The sequence below is a fragment of the Anser brachyrhynchus genome (assembly GCF_964034855.1).
Source record: "Anser brachyrhynchus genome assembly, chromosome: 2".
NCBI lineage: Eukaryota > Metazoa > Chordata > Aves > Anseriformes > Anatidae > Anser > Anser brachyrhynchus.
In genome coordinates this window covers 147,721,597-147,744,823 of record NC_137695.1, presented here as the reverse complement: position 1 = coordinate 147,744,823, position 23,227 = coordinate 147,721,597, and the positions used below count along the sequence as shown (strand labels likewise).

Below are 23,227 nucleotides of genomic sequence, written 5' to 3'. Positions count from 1 at the left end.
GAGTACTGTTCTGTTTAGGACTTTGTTTATGGAAGTCTCACAAGAACATCTAAATTAGCAATAAAAGGGACTACGCCTCCTTTCTGGCTGTGGGGGGAGAGGGATAAGGACAGGAAGAATTTCCAGGGGAGGTGGTTCTGTGCTGAGAACTGACTGTGACTGGCAACACATTCCTCCCCACCACAAACAACTGTAGGAGAGAATTGTTTATCTGTGTCTGCCTTAGAACAGACCACCAACAGACAATACCTTTTGTGTGCAACTTCTCTTAAAATCCTTTGTTTAAAAAAATCAACAACCCCAAAGTAGTACACTAAACCAGAAACAGACTTTGATTTTTCCATGAGCTTAGTTTGGAGATGTGTCAGTGCACACATGGTGTATGTGGTGCTTGTTACTACAATGTTGAGTCTGGTATTTCTCTTGTGTAAGCAAGTGCTAAAAGCACCCCTAGTTTGGCTCCTACCAGTGTCTGATGTTGGAATTAGATGACTGGAAAGAACAAGAATAAGATTTGTCACCCAAAAGAAAAGAATACACGGTCTGTTTGGTGTTTCTTTCTGTGCTGTTTTGGAAAACATGTTTATTTTCAAGCTGGATTAAATTTGCATTTTCCTTCTGCAGGGATGGAAGACACTACTTGTGAAAGAACTGAATTTTTAAGCAACTATCTGACCAACGTGGAAGATATCATTTTGCTGCCAGGATCTTTAGGGCGAATTCGCCCTAGGTCTAGCAATAACCTAAAGTGTAAGTTAATTTAATTGTACTTTTTATGTCCTGAGAACTAGACTCCATCCCTTCCTTGGGATGATGTTTTCCGAAGGTTGTAAATTTGCAGTGTGTTGGCAGGACATTCAAAGGGAAGCTCACTGAGGACCGTCTTGTTCACACATCCCACAGTGTTAGAGCTGTGTCAAGTGGATGGCTGAAATGTTCTGGGTTAGAAATCACTTGTTTTGGTAAGGAGAAGGGGACATCTTGAAGCCAGTTTCAGACAGCAGCCTACATGTCTTTAGAAGTTTATGCACTTCTCCTCTGACAATAAAAATGGGACTGGAGGGAGCTTAGTACCACATGGATTGGAAATAAGAACAGTGTCTGATACCTTTTCTGAGCTGATGGAAAAAAGTGAATTGTTAATTTTGAATTCAGTACCTTCTTCATGCTTTTGGCATAGATGAAGAACAGAGCAGGTTACTAAATAGCAACAGACTGGGGATGTTGAAGAATATAAGGGGAACTGTAGAGCATGCATTCAGATCCTATAGCAATTGGAAAGCTGTCTGTTTTTTGTGCCATGCTGTTAGAAAAAAACCCTGCCTTGATGTTTGAGATTAGCTGATCTTCCATGAGAGCGTTCAGGACTCAGACAGGAGTGAAGCTTAGCTCTGTGATTTAAGGCAATGCTGATCCAGCTGCCCACCATGGCTCTTCTGAGGACCACCACCTCCAGGGCAGCAGTCCCAGGACAGGGCTCTCTCACGACCACTCTGGTTCAGTGTACTGACACAATCCTGGTTTTGTCAACAGTTTAACTACTGATCAAACAGTGAAATTCATAAACTAAACATAATTGCGTATGTTGTTGCAAAGTATGCTACAAGGGTGGTAACTTTTGGTAGAGGGGAAGATCAGATAGCTGGGACAACCAACTGACCCCTCACAGCAATTCAGATATACCTAGGCTGAGGACAGATTTCACAAAAAAATTGGCCTTTGAAGATCAAAGATTTCTAGAATAGTAGCAGAAATCATAAGAATGTGGTAAAACTTTAAGATAGCGATTTATTTATTTTACTAGTAGCTATTTTTTTCTGTGTATTTATGCTCTAAGAATAGGGGATGAGTGTATAAAGATCTGTTGAAAATAGTGTGTATTTTGATACAATTTACTAGACTACCATAAAGACTGAATTCCTGTTCTTCAGTGTGCCAAAAACTTATATTTCAGTTCCTCTAAGAAGATTTTTTGAAGATCTTTCAATCCTTGAATTCCCAAATTGCTGGGCAAAATTAGCTTTCTTTGGAGGATGAATGGCCATATGTTCCAAAAAGATCAGTTAGTCTGAGTGACCTCCAGTTCATACTTAGGTTTTCCTGCAAAACCATTTTCCTCTTTTGGCTTCTTTCCACAGCTTCCCAGCTGAATTAAATAAACTGTTTGAACATAGAAGAAAGAAGCGTATTTTTTAATTTTAGATCTGAGGTTTACCCCTGTTAATTGGCAAATCACCATCTTTTTTATTTTTTCCATTGTTCTTCCATAATATTGTGTCAAGACCTGCAGATACACCTCTGCAATGGACAAGTGTGTAACTTGTATTTTAGGATTCAGCAGAACTCATTTCAAACTCAGCAGCATCATGCCTTCAGCAACCAAAACAATAAGAGTTAAGCAAAAGATTTTTCTCTTACTAAGATATTCTCCTTGCCTGTTTTTTTTCTCTGAGGACTGAAAAAATGAGCTTTTGTCACTCTGGAAGAAGACAGAGTTAATTTGGGCTAGTTTGGAGCTTTCTGCATTTTGTATGTCCCTTTCACAGTCCAAAGATGTATTCTGTATATTTTACCATGGCTTTCACTTATTCTGTAGTAGACTATGAACTGTGTGAAATGCTAAGAGACAAAATCTACAACATATATATCTTATTGTTTTTAAGGGAGCATATTGTTGCATTCAGTTGTGCCTTCAAAATCTTTCAGGGAAAGTCTTTGAGGATGATTTTGTATTTTAAAGTAAAGTAATCATAGGACTTGAAATGATGTTTTCAGAAAATAGAATAAATGCTCAACTAAGGCCCAACTCATAAAGCAGTGAGCAACATTACCTGAGCAACCAAAATACCATTAAGTAAAGGAGAACAGGTTAAACTTAGTTTTTGTTCAGGATATCCCATCCTATGTATACAGTGTACTTTTTTAGTAAAGATCAACAAATGTTCATGAGGAATCCTTCTGTAAAAATACGTTCTTACCTTGTGATTTCTTCTGCAAATTACTTGGTTTTATATATTTGTTTTCTTTTTGTTTGTTTGTTTTTGCTTAACAGATGACCCTAAAGTGATTGTTGCCAACCTTACAGTAAGTATTTAGCACTGCTCACTTCATATCTTAATTCGAGGCATTATTCAGCATTACCTCCTCACTCTTCAGGCAGGAAAACCAACCATTAACATGAATAAAGAGTTTAAAATGGTGCCCTTCATGAGTACAGATTAATGTTTGTCATAAATTCCACTGTTTGTTGCTGAAGTCGCTTTTATAACCTTTTTGGGCAGTGCTGAGCCAGAATCTCCCTGACCGTCTTGACTCTCTGAATTGAGTCTATTTATTCGTTCCTTCAGAAATGGAAAGTAATCTTTTAGGGTAAATATTTTACTAGCACTTTGAAGATGCTGAAAAAGTTCATTTGATAGCCTTCAACCATAACCCTGCTCTTAATGGAAAAAAAAGTATTTAAAATGAAAGCTGATTTAAAAAAATAAATAAATCAAATTTACTAACCAGGCTGCTTTAAATATGTCTGCAGACTAGATGTATTTTCAGCATTCAGCTTTCCTCTAAAATTTAATCTTTGGTCCAATTAGAATAAAATTCTTCATCTATGAGTTAAGTAAGCATGACGTTTTGTTTTGCATGATGCTTTCAAAAAGACTGTCATGAGAATGAAGTTTTCCAAAATCTTTGAATGACCCCCTGTGCCCTGGTCTTACGTAAATATTGCACAGAAGGGGCTGGGCTGTGTACTCTAGATGTACACATTGTTTTCAAGACATCATCAATAATGTGCTTAACAGCTTGGTTTCTGTAGTTCAAGGTTTCGTGTGCCTCTGAGCTAACTGACAGTAGTGTTGTCTGTAACCATTTCTTTTTCAGTGCAGAAAGCCAGACCAGCACTTTAAGCCGTACTTGAAACATCACCTTCCTAAACGCTTGCACTACGCTTACAACCGACGAATTGAGGATGTCCATTTACTGGTGGATCGCAAGTGGCATGTGGCAAGGTAGACTTTGCTTTCAGCCTGATTTTTCAGCCTTTCTTTCTGAGGAAGCAAGCCACCTGGGACTGCTCTGTCTGTCAGCATCCTGCTCCTGCCACCTGGCAACAAGAGGAGTTTTGAACTCCTGGTGAGGTTCAGACATATTAGGTGTAGGGTCGCAGAACGCAAAATTGTTTTCAAGTTTGGGAAAATATGTAGTTTGATAAAAGAGAGAAACCCAGATTAGTTTATGCAAGCAACAGTGTGGTTTTTGACCAATTAGCTCACATATAGGAGCTAATAGTTGTTTTTTTTTTGTAAGGTAAAAACTTATTAAAACCAGGAAGTGGAGAATATGAGAGGAAGCGGAAGGCATTATGTGACCAGGGGAGGTCAGGGAGCAAGGGGTCGAGGGGATGAACTGGGTAACTGGAAAGAAAATAGAGACATTGGCAGAGTGGATGAAAGCCTGAGAACACGTGAAAGGGTATTACAGGACTGGCGCTGAAATGCCTGTAGCATATTGTGTTTTGAAACAAATCCACAGCAAACCACGATGCTTTAGCTCAGAGCAAGCCCTATTTTGGCCTGGTCTTCATGATATGCCTCTGAATTTACAGTTATAAAACATAGGCAATTTTTAATATTCTTAGTTAAAAACTGTTTGAGAAAAACAAGTTGGCACTTATATGTATGGAGTGAAGAGTAGAGGAACAGCCTTTATATACAAATTGCACACCCCTTTCTGTGTTAATATATATTTTTCTTACTTTCATCCTTTGACATGTGTATTACAGTATAGGAATGGCTGGGCCTTAATGCATGAAGCTGACTCAGTGGTTCTTGGAAGATGACACAGATTTTGGCTTACGGTATTCTGTTATGAGCTTTAAATTATGGTACTTTTCTTTGCCTGTATAGCTGCCAGGCAAACATACGGTGTGTTGTAAGTGCCTTTTGACATCTGTGCTTATCTTCCTGTGAATTATGCAAGGATCACTCTGCTGAAGCAGTGAATGAGAAATCCCAATTGCTTTCTTGCATAACTCCACTAGCTAGTTGGCCGTTTGCCTTGTACAGTTTCTGTGGCTAGGGTTCATGTACATTTCAAAGAAGTAGACTGTTTTAGGCCTATAACGTTTCTTTTTTTTTATATAACGTTCTATAACGTTTTTTTTTTTTTTTTTTTTTTACTGGAACTGATGTAATGGAAGTGGAGGGTCCAGGCTGATTTGCATTTATTCTTATTAATCACCCCAGACTTATTATTTTGCATATTTATTCATTAGATGTTTTGACATCTTGTTCACCAATAAACCATTTGTTAATGTAAATATAATTCATTGTATATTCACAGGCAGGAAAATGGTTTTTATTGACCCGCTTGCCATAATTCTAGTAATTTCCAAGGCCAAAATCAAACTTTGGCAGAGCATCTTTTCTATACTGATGAAGAAATTAACTTGTAGGGTAACCTGGTCCACTCCATGGATTGCATATACATGGCCTTCATAAAACTGAATGCAAAAAAGTATTTGGGAACAAGCTGATAATTATAATTCCTATGCTACAACACTTATTTTTTTTCCCACATATTTTGTAAAATAGGACTCGGCAACAGGCCGATAATTACCATTCCTACGATATAGCACTTATTTTCCTATATATTTTTCTTCATTACAATCTTTCCCTTCTTTTCCCTCCAACTTTTTTGTATTGGGTTGAAGGTGAATGGTTACAGTTTTGTATGACGTTTGCATCATTGTCATGGTCTCAAAAGTGCTCTATTGGCTTTTTGCAAACTGGGGGAACACGATCTGAAATACTTCCAGACTGTAGGAGAAGGTGTGATATGAGGAAGTTTTGCAAAAACAATTGCCTTACCAGCCATTTAATTATCAGTGAATAAGATTTGGCTCTTAGGTTTGTATAGTGGGAGCAGTGGGAGAATCCACGGGCTTGTCAGATGAACCTGCAGTACCCAGGATTGCAACACAGGAAAGATGAGCAATGCCTTGAAAACTTATCCCGCCTGTCCCCAAAGTACGTTGTCCAGTCAGCCAAAGTACCTCCACCTTTGAGAAAATTGCTAATACTTTTTCAATTTAGGAAAGCTGTGGATGTTTACAAGAAACCAACAGGAAAATGTTTCTTCCATGGAGACCATGGCTATGACAATAAGATAAACAGCATGCAGGTAAGGGCAATGCAGTAACCTTTACAGGGGGGTCATTAAGGCAGAAGAAATCTGAGTTTTTTAAAATGTAAATATTCACTGAAAAAAATCACCCTACCTTTAATGCTTTTTTCTTTTCTCTCTCTCTTTTTTAAAGACTGTTTTCATTGGTTACGGACCTACATTCAAATACAAGACCAAAGTACCTCCTTTTGAAAACATTGAACTTTACAACGTCATGTGTGGTAAGATACCTGCTTGAGGAGTTATAAGAGGAACATGCTGCTTTACCCAAGGGGGCTTATTTAGGCACCCGTGAGCTCGTGCCCTTACACCCTCCGAGAGTCCCTTCCGAAATGCTTCTCTTTTGGCCTGGGGGGGCTGAAGGCATTTCTCAGGGGCCTTGGTTTGCTCTGCTCTAGCAGCTGGTCGATAAAGGGTATTAACACAGATTTGCTGCACACAGCTCAGCAGAGATCAAATATGCACCACTACTGTGTGTGGTGTCCACACTTCGTTAGTCTAGGAAGGAGGCTTCTGCACCTGCATGTCTCATGGGGCAGCTCAAGGGGGATCACTTAGCTTTCTGTGACACCTCCTGGTATGATTGTTTCTTAAACTCTTACTGTAGACATGAAGTAGAATCTGATGCTGTATACAGACATTCAGTATAACCTTTTCTTTAATAATGATTTTCCAAGGGAGTAAGACCTCCTAGCTGAAGGTATAATTATTTTTTTCCCCAAGCATGAAATAACAAAAAGGTAGTTTTTCCTTATCTATAAAGCAGGTGACTAATAACAGTGTTCCAGGTGGTTGATGTAAGGTCACCACATTGACTGTAGGCTTGTTTTGGAAACTGCAGGAGTAGTTATATAATAAAACTCTTTTCCAGTGTCTTCATGCAAATTAACCTTCTTGTCATAAAGGCTACCATACTATTCGGGCAGGATTTACAATTTTATGATTTACACAAAAGATTAGCATTTTTATTACATTAAAAGAATTCATTAGCACATTATGGATGTAAACAGTATTGAAAAAAAATGTCTTAGCTATAAGTAGAGATACTGCTGAATACATGTTTGCAATCTAACCATCATTAATTTGCTGTGGGTATTTTCATAGATCTGCTTGGATTAAAGCCTGCTCCTAATAACGGCACCCATGGAAGTTTAAATCACCTGCTGAGAGCCAATGTTTACAAACCCACTGTGCCAGATGAAGTTGCTAAACCACTTTACCCTGTAGCTCTACCTTCTGCATCAGACTTTGATATAGGATGTACATGTGATGATAAGGTAGGTGTTTAGGATCTGCTGATACTCCCACTATTAGCCATAAATGTCTAGTAAAGTTTATAGCCATTACAGCTGTTTCAAGAGAGTTCGAGCTGCAAAAATTCCCCAGATCCTTCCTGTGAAACCTTCTGTGCCCTTTTGGAACAATTATTGCTTCTTGGAAAACAGGAAACAAGAAAGTTGTCTGTGTTTTATAGTGCTAGTTTTGTTTTGCTAGATGCCTAGTAAAACAAGATGTCAGAATGCTCCAGTGACCTTAATCTTTTTCCTTTTTTCTCTTCTTGAGAAGAACAAGTTGGATGAACTCAATAAGCGCTTTCATGTCAAGGGAACTGAAGGTAAGAGCCTGGTGCCTCAGTTAATAAAAGCTATTTTTGTTTTCTTTTGCAAGCTAGTTTGCATCACTGATACCAGAAAAACTCCTGTTTTGTTTTAGTTAACGTGTAGTAAACTAACTTTCCAAAAAACTGTCAAAAGAGCATACAGACATGGACAAAATTAAGATCACATGAAGAAGTGCGTGCTGTTTCTGCACCTGGAACTAAAGAATTCCTTGAAGTGAGATGAATTTTAGTTCTTTTTTCCATCACCATTAGGAGATTTAATGTCTGCTGTGGAAGCAGAGAAATGAAGAAAGGAGAGGGAGCATGAGGCAATGCTCCATTCAACCACAAGCAATAGATGGGATAAAAAGCATAGACCAAATCTGCACACTCTGGTTTACCAGTGTTCATCAGACTTAGGTTTCACCAGGTCATTGGTAAAGCTGCTTTGACAATCCCTGACTGGTTCTGTAATGCTTGGTTTTTAGGGTGTAGGTTATCCACTGAACTATTGGCAAACAAGTGCACAAATGCTCTGGTTCAGGGATACTCCATGCAATTTTGTCCCTCACCAGTGTTCAGGTTTCTCCTGGGAGAAAGCATCCTCTGCTCTTCTGGACACTGGCTCCTGTGCTCTTGATGATGTATGCCAGCACTGAAGTTCATTCATCTGCACTCTCAGCCATGTCAGGGCTGTGATCCAAGTTAACATGTGGCAATAACAATTTACAGCATTTTCCTTATCATAACAATCTATATTTCTTCTTGTCCAACTGAGAGAATTCTGAAACTTTGCATTTATATTGAAGTTTAGAACTGAGGTACTTCAAATCAGGCTTCTCAGATGAATAAGAATATTTAAAAAAATCCTAACAAAGCTACTTATTCAATTTTACTTCTGTGAACAGACAATGCAGCCTGTCCCTTAGTTTCTACAGGTTAAATTATTCCTTTTGTGAGTAAATTGCCTTTTTCCAGCTTTCATCTTGTTAAACTGATTTTTCCAATTAGCAATGAGTTACTCCCCACTCTAGCTATTTCTGGCATCAGAAAAAAAAATAAAATGTTGTACTCCTAGATATCTCAACATCTCTATTTTGCTTTAGGTTCAGATGCTTCTTCACTTCAGTATTATAAAAATAGTACTTTTATTTTAAGAATTAAGCATATAAATAAATTTCAGTTTCTTGTTTGCTTGTTCATAAGTTGTCTGGTAAGTGGAATTAGGTTCCCTTTACAAAAACAGCAAACAATTCTATTTCGTGCAAGTTATTTTCTTACATTTTATGACAGGCTTTAGCATATATGTTCATGGATCTTCCTGTGTTTAATTGGTAATTCCCTTCTTTTGCATTGGGAATCAAGCATATCTAGCTGTTGTTATGCACATGCAGCAGGAAGAGATTCCTTCCAGGTTCTCTTGAATAAAGGAAGTTAATCATCTTTGTCCTTAGACAACGCTTTTCCTACTTCTCTTTTTTTTTTTTTTTTTTTGTTGTGTCCTATAAAAATATCCTCTATTTGGACTCAAAGACTAATAAAACATGTCCTTTTCTTTCAGGTTAAATGCCTATCTATGAACAGTGGTTAGGCTGTTTACCTTGTTTTTATGTTTTGATTTCCAAAAGCAAGCCAAACGTGTTTGCCAAATGGTTATCAAAATCAGTGAATCATGCAGCACAGTGCAAGATTAGCCAGGAAATTTATTTTTCTTTTATCTCGTTTAATGATGTTTTTGTCTTTTTGTAAGCAAAACTTATCGGGGCATCTAGTGACATTTAACCATAACATAGCACCACAACAGAAGAAAAGCAAATCTTGCGGAGTTGGAGGTGTCTTTTTTTAGCCAGAGTTAGGAAAAGTTTTGGGTTTTTGTTTGTTTGTTTTTCTTTGATATTACTGACAGAAAATAGCACATTCCTCTTCAGAATATCATTTGTATTAATAAAGTGGAAAAAAATACTCTTTTAGTGAGTGGACACCTTTGTCTTCCTTTTGTCAGGGACTTTGTGTTTTACAGAAAACACAGGGAGGACAGAAAGTCAGGAAAAGAGAGGCAGAGAGTGATAGCATAGGGGCCGATTTAAAGAAACAAAGTGCTTTTGCCTTGTGTGATTGAGATGTGGGCATAAACATCCTTGTGGAGTGTCCTTAGTTTGGAAAAGCATCTTTTTTTTCCATGCTATGTTCCCAACAAGTTTTCAAGTGCAGAAAAGACTTGTAAACAATGTGGGTTTTGAGCCTGGAAGGGGGATCCCAACCAAAACTATTGAAGAACAACTGCTCTCTCTGTTACGGGTTTTCCTTAGCAGTTTTTCAGGGTCAGTATCCTGTTGAGGACTGTTGTAAAATCACCATGTGTTGGAAAGCCAACTGTTGTGGTCCTCAACCCTTTTTTTTTTTTCTCTTCTCCTTTACTCTCAGGGTGGTGAGGCACTGGCACAGGTTGCCCAGAGAAGCTGTGGATGCCCCATCCCTGGAGGTGTTCAAGGCCAGGCTGGATGGGGCTTTGGGCAACCTGGTCTGGTGGGAGGTGCCCCTGCCCATGGCAGGGGGGCTGGAACTGGGTGATCTTTAAGGTCCCTTTCAACCAAAACCATTATAGAATTCTATCTTCATGGTTTTGATAGATAAATTGAAATGCAAATTCTTCTGATCTATAGAGAAACATCTCCTGTACGGGCGCCCAGCAGTGCTGTACCGCACAAAGTACAATATCTTGCACCACCATGACTTCGAAAGTGGCTACAGTGAAACATTCCTGATGCCTCTCTGGACATCCTACACAATTTCTAAACAGGTCGGTGCTCTCTTTGCTCTTGCAACTTGTTTAAAATATTCTTTGGAAGTCTGTTTGTTATCTGTATTCTTGAAATTATAAAATAATCCTTCCTCAAGTAGATTTTCCCACTAGAAATTATTCCAAATACCACTGAAAATAATGTTCCTTTTCCTTTTCTGTCTTTCTATCTCCTCGTTCCTTTTATATCTTCCTTTATGACAAAAGAGTTGTAAAGCAGAATGTTTGAATATTGCTTTTCTTGATTTCATTTTCTAAGTTTTTTTTTTCTCAATGGGAATTTGTTTTCCCAACTTATTTTAATCAGCTACTTCATTTGGATTACTTCCCATGGTGATTTCTGTTACCTGAAGGGAGGAACTGCCCTCCTAATAGAGGAACAAGGCTTGGTTTTATGGCCAGGGCGCATCATTGTTCTCCACACAATGCCTTCAATCTCATCTGTAGACTATAAGAAATCATTTTCTTTTAGCTATAAGTCCTGGAGTTACCTTTCTTGTCACTTCTGCATGCGATTTTCAATGCAGGCGGAGGTATCTGGTGTCCCGGAGCACCTGGCCAGCTGCGTGAGGCCCGACCTCCGCATTTCTCCAGGAAACAGCCAGAGCTGCCTGGCCTACAGAGGTGACAAACAGCTCTCCTACGGCTTCCTCTTCCCTCCTCGTAAGTTCAAATAGCACGTCTACAGAATTTAAGCACTCAAAGGTCACTTTTATGCATCACTGTTTATTTATTTATTTATTTATTTAAACCTAGAGATTTTGTAATTTTCTGTTTTGTTAGAGAAAACCTTAGGTATGAATAAAACACCTCCAGATGTGAAGGGACTAGGGTTTTTCTGTTTGTTTTATTTTTGAGATTGTTGGGAAAGCACATAGGTAGGTGTTGGTCTGCTTTCCCTGCTTCCCGGGGTGATTCCTTCCTCCATGATGCCTTTTCCTCAAACTACCTGATTTGCACCAGTATCACACATGGGATGGATATATTATTCTTGCTGTGTGTCTTCAGGACCAAGGGCTCAGTGCCACAAGTTGCCATCATGGCTGTGGCTTCTCACCTTCATGAGGCTGGAGAGATACTCCAAACTGGTGCTCAGCTTCATGCACAAAAACAATGAAATGTTCCACTTTGGTTAATAAAAATAAAGGTGAAGGAAGAATTACAGAGTAGGAGCACAGTCTTCAAAAGTTGGCCCTTTAATGTCAGTGGACATATACTGGCTTATATGAGCTGGGAATCTAGTTAGTTTGTAATTTTGACTTCAAACAACAGAAGGATAAATATATTTAATTTATAAATCCATATTAGACTGCTGCATACTGTAAAATAAATAAATAATTAAAATCTACCATCCCACGGAAACAGTGCTAGTAGAAAAGCTGTGCGAAAGAGTGTCCTGAATTCTCCTGGTGCAGTTACATTTGTTCAGTCTCAGATAAACAGCCTTTTGGATTTAGGAAATGTTTGTGGGACACAACTTTACAGTCTCACAGTTGTGAATTTCATTGCTCTGCCTTCCTCATTCAGTGGTTAAAATATTTAAGAATGGATTACTGATGTGGAATTACTGGTGCAGGAGGCTTGCTCAGACCTAGAAGATAATCCCACAGTCCTCTATCTCCAAATTGTGTGTCTGTTTTGTGAAAGCACGCAGAGCCGTTCTGACTTCTGTTTCAGTGACAGTATTCCTTTTGATTACTCTCTGAAACCACTTTTGAAAATGTTTTTGTATTCTTTGAATTCTGACATTTCATCTCATTAGTATTTTTCTGTTTTCAGAATTAAGTTCCTCTGCAGAAGCAAAATATGATGCTTTTCTAATAACAAATATCATTCCAATGTATCCTGCCTTCAAAAGTAAGTGAAATTTCCACAGCTTTACTTCTTTTTTTTTTTTCCCAAGCTTGTAACAGTTAAAAAAAAAAAAAGTCTGCACTATGGAATGATTTGATGGGAGCAGTTTAAAACATAAATCCAGTTACCTGCAGCCAACAGATAATACATGTGGGAAGCTGTATAGTTCTACGTTTAGGCGGACCAACTACCACAAGAAATGCTTAAGGTTTAAGAAAGTTTTATTTTCTTTGGTGCTGGGCTGAGATAATAGCACAGACATGGGGATTTCTGTAGTTCAGCAATTTTGCTGAAGTGCCTAAGTAACTCAGTTTGTACAAAACCATTCAGATTTTCTTACTTGTAGCCCCAGTTAATGCAGAATGTACTCAGACAACGCATTTTCACTTCTCAATTGGGGCAGTCTGGGAGCGTACACTTAGCATGTTGTAGTTAAGGGACAAGTGGCATCTGGATCACTTTTGATTTTTCTATCCCTACCCTTAGAGGTAGACCAAGAATGTTTACTACCTTTAAAGAAAAAGGAAGAGGAAACCAATTTATGGAAAATGAGGAATGATTTAAAACCAGCTGAAATTTTCAGCCCTGCAAGGATAGAGTATTAACGTTCCTTTTGTCTGCACATCTCTTTTCTCTCTAGTGTTGCCAAGAGGTAGAAAACCATCAGGCTATTCTGGTGGCATTTTTGGCTTGGCAGGAATTGGGAAGCCTTGGAAGAATCTCAAGAGCCTGTTCTTGCGAGATTTCCAATGCAGATTTTAGGCCAGGGAGGTTTGGATAAACATCAAAGCCTATGGGAGGCTTTTTATTTTTAACCAAAGAAGAGTGCTTTTAACTGAAAAACCTCTGAGTAGGAACAAGTGGTAATGTTTGCTGGAAATCTGAGCAAAGGCACTTAACTGATTACAGAGTGCAAAATTATTGGGGATTTCCCACTCTCAAATCACTTCATAAAAATGCTTTTTATGCTAATGTTAGTCTAAGCAAATTATGTGAGATGCTAATCACAGGAGAACCTACCACCAGCAGCTCATTTTATCTAGTGGCCTCCAAAAGCAGGTGAAGGATCCCCTGAGAACAAATGCGGTAACTTATATAATTCCTGGGGAATTATGTGTTAATAATACCTGTGTGCAGGTTGCAGGACAGGGAGCTCAGACCACTCTTTATACAGAGCTTTTTCACAACAGAGGGAATATGGGGTGGCAGTTTTATTCTGTGCTGGTTTTGGTGGCAGTGCTGGCTGCAGAGTCCCTCTTCTCTGTTTTTTTTTTTTTTTGTTTTTTTTTTTTTCCCAATTCTGTGTTTCCCCTCAGCAGGGACAATAATACTGTATCTATCTTTTCTGTAGTGAGTCTGGCTTAAGCAGTTCCCACTTTGCTGGAGCTGCAGGATCATGTCCTTGGGCTGTCCCCCAATTCCACTGGCGTTGTTGTCTATGTGGCTGCAGTGGGAAACCAACCAGGGAACTGATTCAGCTGGAAAACTCAGAGAAAAAGCTTTCTTTTGGGGCTATTTTGATGGTTAGGGCTGAGGCAGTGGAGGAGCGAGCAGCTGGAGGAGTGGGACAGCCAAGTGGCTACCGCAGCTGAGGCTCCTGTTAGACCATTGCTTGTGGGTGCCTCTGCACCAGCCTGAGCAGGGAGCTCGTGTGGCACTGAATAGTCTCAGGCCAAAGCGTGCTGGATTTTCCTGAGGCCGGTGCTGCTGTCAGTTCTGGGGAACCATGGACTTAAAAGGCTTGCCTGGCAAGGCAAAGGTTAACCTTATACAAGTTTGAGATGCTTTGTTTGCACACGCTTCTGTTAGTGTTAAAATAAAAAGAAAAAAAAAAAAAGAAGGAAAACAATGATGTAACTGGAGATCCCAGTGTGTGTCCTATCTCTGTAAACATCTTACCTTGTTAAGGTTGAGAAGGTTGTGGTGGGAGAAAGTGTCACATTCTTCCCAAAAGTTGTGGTTAAAATTCCCTGCTAGGCAAGCCTCTGATTTAATGAGATGCCATAATTTGGTCATCCTAGCCTGCACCTAATTTTGAAGTTAGACTTTTTGTATCCAAGGAGAATTTAACAGAAATAATATGACCTTTGTATTTCCCTGTCATTTAAAGTGTTTGGTTTTTGCTTTTAATCACGGTGCTATTTCCTTTTCAGAACTTTAAAAAAAAAAAAAAAAAAAAAAAGACAAAGGAAATGTTTACAGGGACATCAAAAGTGTGTGAATAGCTGTTTCTACTACTGGTGAAGGAACAGCAAGCTCTCTGTGCAATGTCTAGGGCGATGCCAGCCTTAGAATGGTACTGTGCATTTCCTTTATCACTAGCTGGGGAAAAAATCAACAGAGAACAAATACATCTGAATAGGCTTTATTGACCAAAACTGAATGAAGCTGCAGTAAATCTGTAAAGCTTAGTCTTTGATTTCCCCTACCATTGTGTGATGTCATCCAATGGATTTTTATTTTAAAAAATATATGTGTTTAAAATCTTGGCATGTTTTGGCTTATCCAAATGTTAGAGGTGTGTTTCTGTTTTTTGTTCCCCCCACAGAGGTATGGAACTATTTCCAAAGGGTTTTGGTGAAGAGATACGCCACTGAACGGAACGGAGTCAATGTTATAAGTGGACCAATCTTTGACTATGACTATGATGGTCTACATGACACACCTGACAAAATCAAACAGTAAGAGTTTGCATTTAAAGTGGTTTGCAGTTTTTTCTCTTACTTATGACTTCATTTTAAACAATTCATTCTTTCCACATTGCTTGATTTTTGGGGAGGAGATGTAAATTCCTGGCTCTTTCTAAAAACGATTGCTCATTAAGACTGAGTGCCCTTGTAGGTAGGACAGGGATAAAAACAAGGAAACGGCAATTCAGCACGTTGCTCTTCACCTTGACTTTGGAATGAAGTGTTTATTCATCGTTGAGATTAAGAAGATTTATGTTCCTAATCTGTTTTCTCTAAAATTCTCTAGAACTTAAGAGTTGGCAGCTGGGTACCAGAGCATACCATAGTGTTATTGAGTTAGATACTTAAGTCTTTTGTTAATTCAGTAAAGCTTTCTCTCTATTTCCCTGAACTGAAGAAGCCTTTCAGAATTGCCATGTGGTCTTTCTGTGGCACACTATCAAAACATGAGCTAACTGAAATGCTCGTTTTCACATAGAGCTCAGGAATCACACACATGTCAACAAAGTACATGTTTCCTCACACATAGGGAAGGAAAGACCACACTGTTTGTGTAATCCTTCCAAACAGATTAGTCCTTTGTGTATAAATGTTTGCTTTACTTCCCCAGGTTTGTGGAAGGCAGTGCCATCCCTGTTCCTACTCATTACTACGCCATCATAACCAGCTGCTTAGATTTCACTCAGCCAGCTGACAAGTGTGATGGACCACTCTCCGTTCTCTCGTACATTCTTCCCCACCGGCCTGACAATGACGAGAGCTGCAATGTAAGTTCTGCTGCCTTGCTGTAGCCCAACAGTGAGTAGTCCCTGGGAAATGTGAAACCCCATTCTTGTTAGATGCTAGTGCTCACTGACGTCTTAAATGAAAGCACGGGGTAGTGACTCAGTTAAGTGTCATGTTCAACTCACTAGACAAGAGCACTCCTCCATGACAAATAGAGGTATCAGAGAAAACGTGGAACTACTACTGAACCTAAAATTGTCTGGAAGAACTGACATACAGTAGGTTGGCAGTAAACAACCTGTGGGCTTCTGTATTTTGGCAGACACTGTCAGAGTAACCTCAGAGCAGGTTGGGAAGGGCTGTGTGCGTAGATGTATTGTCCTGGCAGCCAGCCTGATGTTTTTATGGAGGTCTATTTCCATACGCAGGTACAATATAATCTGTCTACTGTGGCAGTCTGGGTGCATCAGACAGCATGATTACATCCAACCCACACAGTATTAAAACTATACACTAAAACCTGCTGAAGGTGGAGTGCCAGTGGCTCTTGCTGTTTCTAGCCCATGTCCTGATTCCAGGGAAAAGTTTGGCTTCTCTTTACCAGAGAACAGAGGTGACTAGACACCCTCCTTGTTCCTTTCCTATCATCTTTTATGATGAAAAATCTTACAGTGTAGAAATCTTGGTGAGGTACAAAGGCTTCAGTTTGGTCAGAGCTGCAGAAAGCAACACAAATGCTCTGTAGCTGATTGTGTAGCAGGAGAGCCAGTTGGGTCCCCACGGGCTCCGGCGCTCTGCAAGGACAGCAGTGCTCCCAGGCAGCTGTATTTAGACTTGTCCTTCCGCCTGAACTTGTTCTCCCATTACACAGCTGTGCGGATTCCTGCACACAGACGCCTCACTATAGGCTGCCAGGAGTCTGTTTCCTGAATGAACGCATTAATGTTATGAATTTTGTATTGGCACAAAAAGTTAAGACTCCTATTCCAGCTACAAGCAGAAATAGTCATTCCAACTCTGTACACAATTCACCTGGAACACTGTTTCTTTCTCATTCATCAAACATCGCCTGCTTTCAGGTCACTCTTTTCAAAACCACGCTTTTGGAGCAGTACCCCTCTCTCTTGAGCAGTTCTGGCTTCCTTCTGTTTAGACTCTTAGCTGCTTTGGGCAGAGATGTCTTCTACCAGAAGGCTCGTAAAGTCCTACATATATTTCATTGTGCCTTTTTTTTTTTTTTTTTCTGGATTGCCTTCATCTGAATCAAGGTCTAGTTGGTGATCTGGAAGTTACTGTCTGGCAGTTATCAGTCCTTGTATTTATGCCCATATGTGATATTTTTTCTTCCCTATATTGTGTGTCATTGTGCTTTTAAGCTGCTAGAATCTTTTTTTTTTTTTTTTATGAAATGCGTAGAATAATGGCCTTTTTTACTCTTTGATTTCCTGTATTCCAACTCAGGCTTCTTTTCTCCATGGGTCATGCTACCTATTGTATTTGTATTTACTGTTCTGGGTGCAATGGCAGCGCTTCTAAAAGGTCATTAGCAGATATTGCTCTGTGCTTGACATAGCAAAGAAGCACTCCAAAAATATTTAAATTTAGCTCTTGAGTGAAAATTTGGTTAGGCAAAATTTTGTCATTCTAATGGAGTTTCAGTCTTACTTTTGCACATGGTATTCCATCTGATTTATTCAAAGAAGTCACTGTGTAAAACCTCACGTAGTTCATGGATGAAGTGCATGGGATAATATAAGAATTTTCCCTTAACCTCTCCACAGCTTTCTCTTAAGATGTGAAGAAATATTAGCTTTCCCCTGCTCTGCTCTTGTTGCACACACTTTCTTCACATGGCCGTTGGAGAACACCACTACTCCTCTCATTAGAATTTGTTCCATCTCCAAACTATGTTTATTCATGGTGAGGTTATACCCATTTCTTCTTGTGTCAACATTTTTCTATGGCTTAAATAGCCCTTCACTGGTCTTCTTTGGGATTTACCCCTGCTGATGATTTATGACGATTCTCAAGGCATATACTCTTCTCTATTCATGGGTGACTCAGGATCTTTTTTGCTCTTCTTGTAAGAGAGAATGATCATTTCAGTAGCCTTCCTGTGTATATGTTCCAGTCTGATTTTTTTTTTTGGAACATGAATGAGATAAAGTATTCCAGCTGAGATCTCGAAATGGAAATGTTTTTCTTTCTACTTTGCACAACTCCTCTGATACTATCTAAGATTTTATTTTTCCATAGATGTATTATGATGATGGTTCACAATATCCTGTAATAAACCAGCACATCCAGAACCAATTCTTCTATCTGCTGTTTCACATGAAAAACTCCCGGGGTAACAGAAATTCTTGCCACCAATGTGGATAACCCAGTTTCACACCATACCAGGGATTCCCCCATCTGCATCCTGCAGTATGGCATTCCAGTCTTCCTCTGCATTGACAAGAGCTTCCAATTGTTTTTTAGTAGCACGCTAATGATCTTGGCACAAAAAAACCTGTATGAAAATATTAAATAAAATCTTCCAAGATCAAAGCTGGAGGAACTGCTGGAAGCTTCCTACAGGCCCCTATTTCCTTTTCAGCAGAACCTTTAAATTCCTCTTTCAATGAGCAAGTTCCTCAACCACCTGTCCACACTCTGGGCATCTTTAGCTTTCCAGCTAACAACTTGATATTCAGAGAGATGCATATCACAGCAGTTCTTTTATCTAGAATATCTGGCATCTTTTCAAATGGATTTCAGGTTAGCTTTATATTTTATTGTATGTCTCTACTTATCTCCATGTTCTTAATAGTTGTTTTTTCCTTCTAAGACCTACTGTAGTACTGAGGTGAGACTAACAAGCACAGGTGGAGAAAACTGTATCATTTTCAATGTGCACACTTCATTTGTTGTTCTACAGTAATACAATACCATGTTAGCTGATCACTGTGCTTAGAATCCTTGCTGTTGGACCTGTCATTTCATGAGCCAGTTATGAAATGCAAGAAATAAAAATTGACCAGTTTTTGACATAAAATCAGACCAGTTGACTGATCTTCTAAGCTCATGCAAATGCTGTGTTCCTGGACTTGGTTTAAAACCATTCTCACAATCCTGTGATTTATTCATATTGCATTTCTTTTGTGAACTCTTAGGACTTGTCCTCATATATGAAAGACTGACCTTTGACGCAATGGGATTTTCCTCTGAGCTCTGTCAAATGCAGGTTTCCTGTGCAGGAGGAAGGTTTGATGACAAGAGAAACGTCACAGTGATTGCATTTGACTTCGCTGAGGCCAATTTACGGACCAGCAATGTGATCGGTTTAACTGGGGATTTCCTGTGGCCACATGATGCCACACAGTGTTCCTGGAGCATGGTGTCACAGGCTGTGGAGAATGTTCCCTTCTTTCCCTTTTAATCTACATCTCTGTTTTCATGCTCCAGACATGGTTTGGGGCCTCAGATTGCTACCAGCATGTAGAGGAAAGTGGTTTTGGAGCTGAAAAGCTTCAAAATAGATGAGTGTTGACTGGGTCATGGATGTTTGCTTAAGAGCAGCTGGTTGTGACTTAACTGGTACTTCATGTTCTCTCTGTGCAAATGATCAGGCTCACCCGCCTGGCCTTTACAGAGTGACCCACAGCCTGGTCTGTGGTACATCTACTGCTTTGGGTAGGTTCTGGCATGACTGGCTTAGTCTTTATTGGCGGGAGGATTGTTTTGAAGGAGAACCTCCTCTGAGACAGTCAGAGACTTATTTCAGAAGCAAGCCCAGAAAGAAGAATTTTATCAGCAAGATTTCCAGGTACACAGGGTCCAAATGCCCCATGGTACAACCTCTCCATTTCTAGTGTGTGTCCCCAGCTGTGGTACAGACGCACCAGCCTGTGAGGCCAGAGGGGGAAAAGTCCTGTTTGCTCAGTGCTTTTCCCATGTCTGCTCGCCACCAAGCAGTCCCCAGGGTTGGCTGGGACATGTCACGAAGCTGGTTCAACTCAAACAGCCTGTAACTGCAGGGTTTTGCAGGGCTGGTTTTTCTGATTTTTTTTTTTTTTTTTTTTTTTAGTGAGCTAAATTAGGTTGTGGATGGCTCCAACACATGCTGAAGCTGGCACAAGGTGTGCAGTAGGGAGCTGGTGCGGTGGCTCCCTGCGTCTCTTGGAGCAGTTCCCTAAGGGAGATTACACCCACGCAACCCAACCCCGTCACTCTGGCAGCAATACCTTCCTGATTGTTTTTCATATTGGGAAATGATTAGTGAAAGTTTTTGTTTGTTTGTTTTTTCCTATCATGAATAACATGTATGTTTTAATAACAGGAATTTACAGCTTCCAACGTAAGCCAAAGTCCTAACTATGTAATAAATCATAAAGGTGTACTAACAGTAAGGTGGAAGGATTAAAATAGTACTGCGTTAGATGATGGTCAGATGAGAATATATTTAGGGGGAGGGTTCAAAGGTAAGCAGCCTAGAGTTTGGGCTTTGGTGATGCAGAACAACTGATCGATATGGAGCTCCTTCTGTGATATAAAAAATTATGGGGCGACTTTCTTAAAGAATACGGCTGTTCTTCTGAAACACCTGCAACACGGGAGCAGCTTTTCCCAGATTACTGTGGTCCTTGTCTCCCTCTGTCCTAAATGGTTCCCAGAATAAAACTTCATCTTTCATGTGAAGTTTCAAATGTTTTCTTTGAACTCATTTACCTGAGTTGTTCTTGAATAGGTTGCAGAGATTGTTCAAATGGACCTGATGTTTAGAAAATTTACCTTTCCTTTCAGAGTTGATTTGTGACATAGCATGTTATAAACTCTTTTTTTTTTTTTTTTTCCATTTCAGAGCATGGAGGATGAATCAAAGTGGGTTGAAGATCTTCTTAAGATGCACACTGCACGTGTGCGTGACATCGAGCAGCTCACAAGTTTGGACTTCTTCCGAAAGACCAGTCGCAGCTACACAGAAATCCTCTCCCTAAAGACATACCTGCATACGTTTGAAAGTGAAATTTAGCTTTCTAACCTTACTCAGTGCATCCTTTTATCAACTGGTGTATATTTTTATATTGTTTTTATATTTATTAATTTGAAACCAGGACATTAAAAATATTAGTATTTTAATCCTGTATCAAATCTTAAATATTAAACCCTTGTGTCATTTGTTTTGTTTCTCTAATGTTTAATATAGGTATGTCTCTTGGTTTATATAGTAGCGCTTGTAATACTGCAGCTTAAGTCCTTACTCCAAGCTTTTAAGTGGTGCTGCAGAATTTGATACGTGAATCAAGGAAATATTAATTTCCCATGCTCCTTTACCACACTTGTAGTCCTGTACTTTGTATCAAAATACTGAACATGTAAAATTACATTCATTTACTGTTGACTATGTGTCAGACATATTTAAACCCTATAGACAAATAGCATCTTAAATATAATAAAACCACACATTCAGTTTTTTTAATGTCTTTTGATTTCCTTTCACAGGGACATTCAGAGGGACTTGTTAACAGCTGAGTGCTGCCAGATCTTTCACATTCACCCTTCTCAAGAGCTTAGGTTTTCTGGTAAGAGTAATGACAGGAGCCCAGGTGCCCTGCCCCAGTAGTCAGCAGTGAGAACATAAAGCAGACATCTGCAGTAGTAATTACTGGTTAGGTTTTGCTGTAGGGGCAGAGCTGGAAGAGGAGGTAGGTTGGTGTCACAAGCTCACCAGGAGTACCCCACACTTGGGGCCACTTGGCCGTGCTCTGGGGCTGTGGGGAGGGCATGAGCTAACAATATCCATCCGCTGTTATCCATCGGGCTGTGTCACATCCCTCCTCCCCCACTGCTGGCCGGGGCTGGTTCCTGGGAATCCCTTCTCTGTAGTTCGCTGTTTTTGCTTCAAAGGAAGCTGAGATAAGTTCAATGTGGAAGGAGGTGACGTTGCCAAAAGCCCAGCAATGGGCTGTTAACTAGGAGAAGAAAGTCTGATTTTCTGTGTCTAATTCTAATGGTCAGAATGTGCAGAGTTTTCCCCTAATCTGAGACTGATTCCAAGTCCTACTGCCAACCCCCATTCCCAAAGGAACCTTCTTGGCCTGATTGCACATATGTAACTTCTGGTAATGTGTCCCCTATACAGTGCATGTGATTTACATCCATCTACTGGTCAAGCAGGCCAAGTCTTTGTTGGTTACTTCTGTGCAGATGCAGTCTCATAATCATGGCAAGCCCATAACACGTCACTGATGGCACAATCCCAAGCTAATGGAAAAGGTGCTGTTCTTTACTGATATTTTAGATAAGGCCTGATTGGGCTTGGACAGTTTTTATACAAAGCGTATGGTATGTGTATGGTTGTGTAGTTAGAAGATGTAAAAGGTAAATTATTGTTTAGAATGCTTGTTGAGGAATTTGGAAAAACAATGAAGGCTGAACCAACTGGTGACTTTATTACAAAGCCATCATTTGGGTTTGCAGAGTTATCTCTCTATCCCAAAGTGGTTTGAATCTGTTTTCTCTTTGAGGGCTGGCTGCAAATGTAGGAGGAAAGTGTGAAGGGGTGGAAAACATCTCAGTCATGTACACAAATGAGTAGTCAGGTCTCTTAAGTAAAATTAATCTGTCACAATTTTAGCAATTTATATCCTTGTTGCATCCATCTAATAGAAAGTAGTAAACCAGAATTAGTCATGTTAACACAGATGATTTATCATCACAATATTTTAGTTCTTCTGACCAGTAGGATGAAGTCTTATTATTCTAGGTGCCAAATTCTGTTTAAATTAGAAGAGCACAAAATACGAGTGCTTTAAAATCCCCCCAAAATGTTAGGATGGAAATTCTGAAAACTACGCAGAGCTTTGGGAAACATCCTATTCTTGCAACTTAAAAATTGTCTCTTGTGGTTGTCTGGTAGCACAGAAATATTTTTCTGTAAGCTTTTGGCAGGGCTTCCTGCCATGATAAACTTTACATTCTTACATCTGCTACAAAGGGTATTTCCTCTGGATTTAAAAGTCTTCAGTTAAGTCTTAACTTCTCCAACACTGACTTTAGCAATGCGATTGTTCATAAACTAAACCCAAGACCACCACTACTGTGTTGCTTTGACATTCATCAGTTGCTTTTTTTTAATTTTTCTTAGTACAGTTTCAAGGAGTAGTTCCTTTATTTTCTCTCAGAATAAGATGATATTTATATCAACAGAACATTTAAGCTCTGAAAGATATTTTCTTCATGTGTTTAGACAAATTTGCTTTTGAAATACAGTTACTGATGTTTGTTGGGGGAGATGGTTTAACTTTATCTTAGTTTCACTAAAGAATGATTAGTGTGTAGGCAAGTGTGATTTTTTTTTTTTTCTCAGTTGCTTGCTGTGAGAATAAATAC

The 23,227-nt window shown here is 39.4% G+C and overlaps 1 protein-coding gene across 1 annotated transcript in view; it reads left to right on the top strand.

Moving 5' to 3' along the window:
• ENPP2 (ectonucleotide pyrophosphatase/phosphodiesterase 2) overlaps positions 1–21,309 on the top strand; it is a 71,786-nt gene extending 50,477 nt beyond the window's left edge. Inside the window, 13 exon segments of the mRNA XM_080581293.1 lie at positions 625–750; positions 3,053–3,084; positions 3,880–4,007; positions 6,093–6,180; positions 6,317–6,404; positions 7,288–7,460; positions 7,747–7,798; positions 10,447–10,583; positions 11,111–11,246; positions 12,363–12,440; positions 14,986–15,118; positions 15,738–15,894; positions 20,697–21,309. Coding sequence (XP_080437419.1) covers positions 625–750; positions 3,053–3,084; positions 3,880–4,007; positions 6,093–6,180; positions 6,317–6,404; positions 7,288–7,460; positions 7,747–7,798; positions 10,447–10,583; positions 11,111–11,246; positions 12,363–12,440; positions 14,986–15,118; positions 15,738–15,894; positions 20,697–20,867 — 1,499 coding nt within the window. The 3' untranslated portion in view covers positions 20,868–21,309.
• The last annotated feature ends 1,918 nt before the right edge of the window (positions 21,310–23,227 follow it).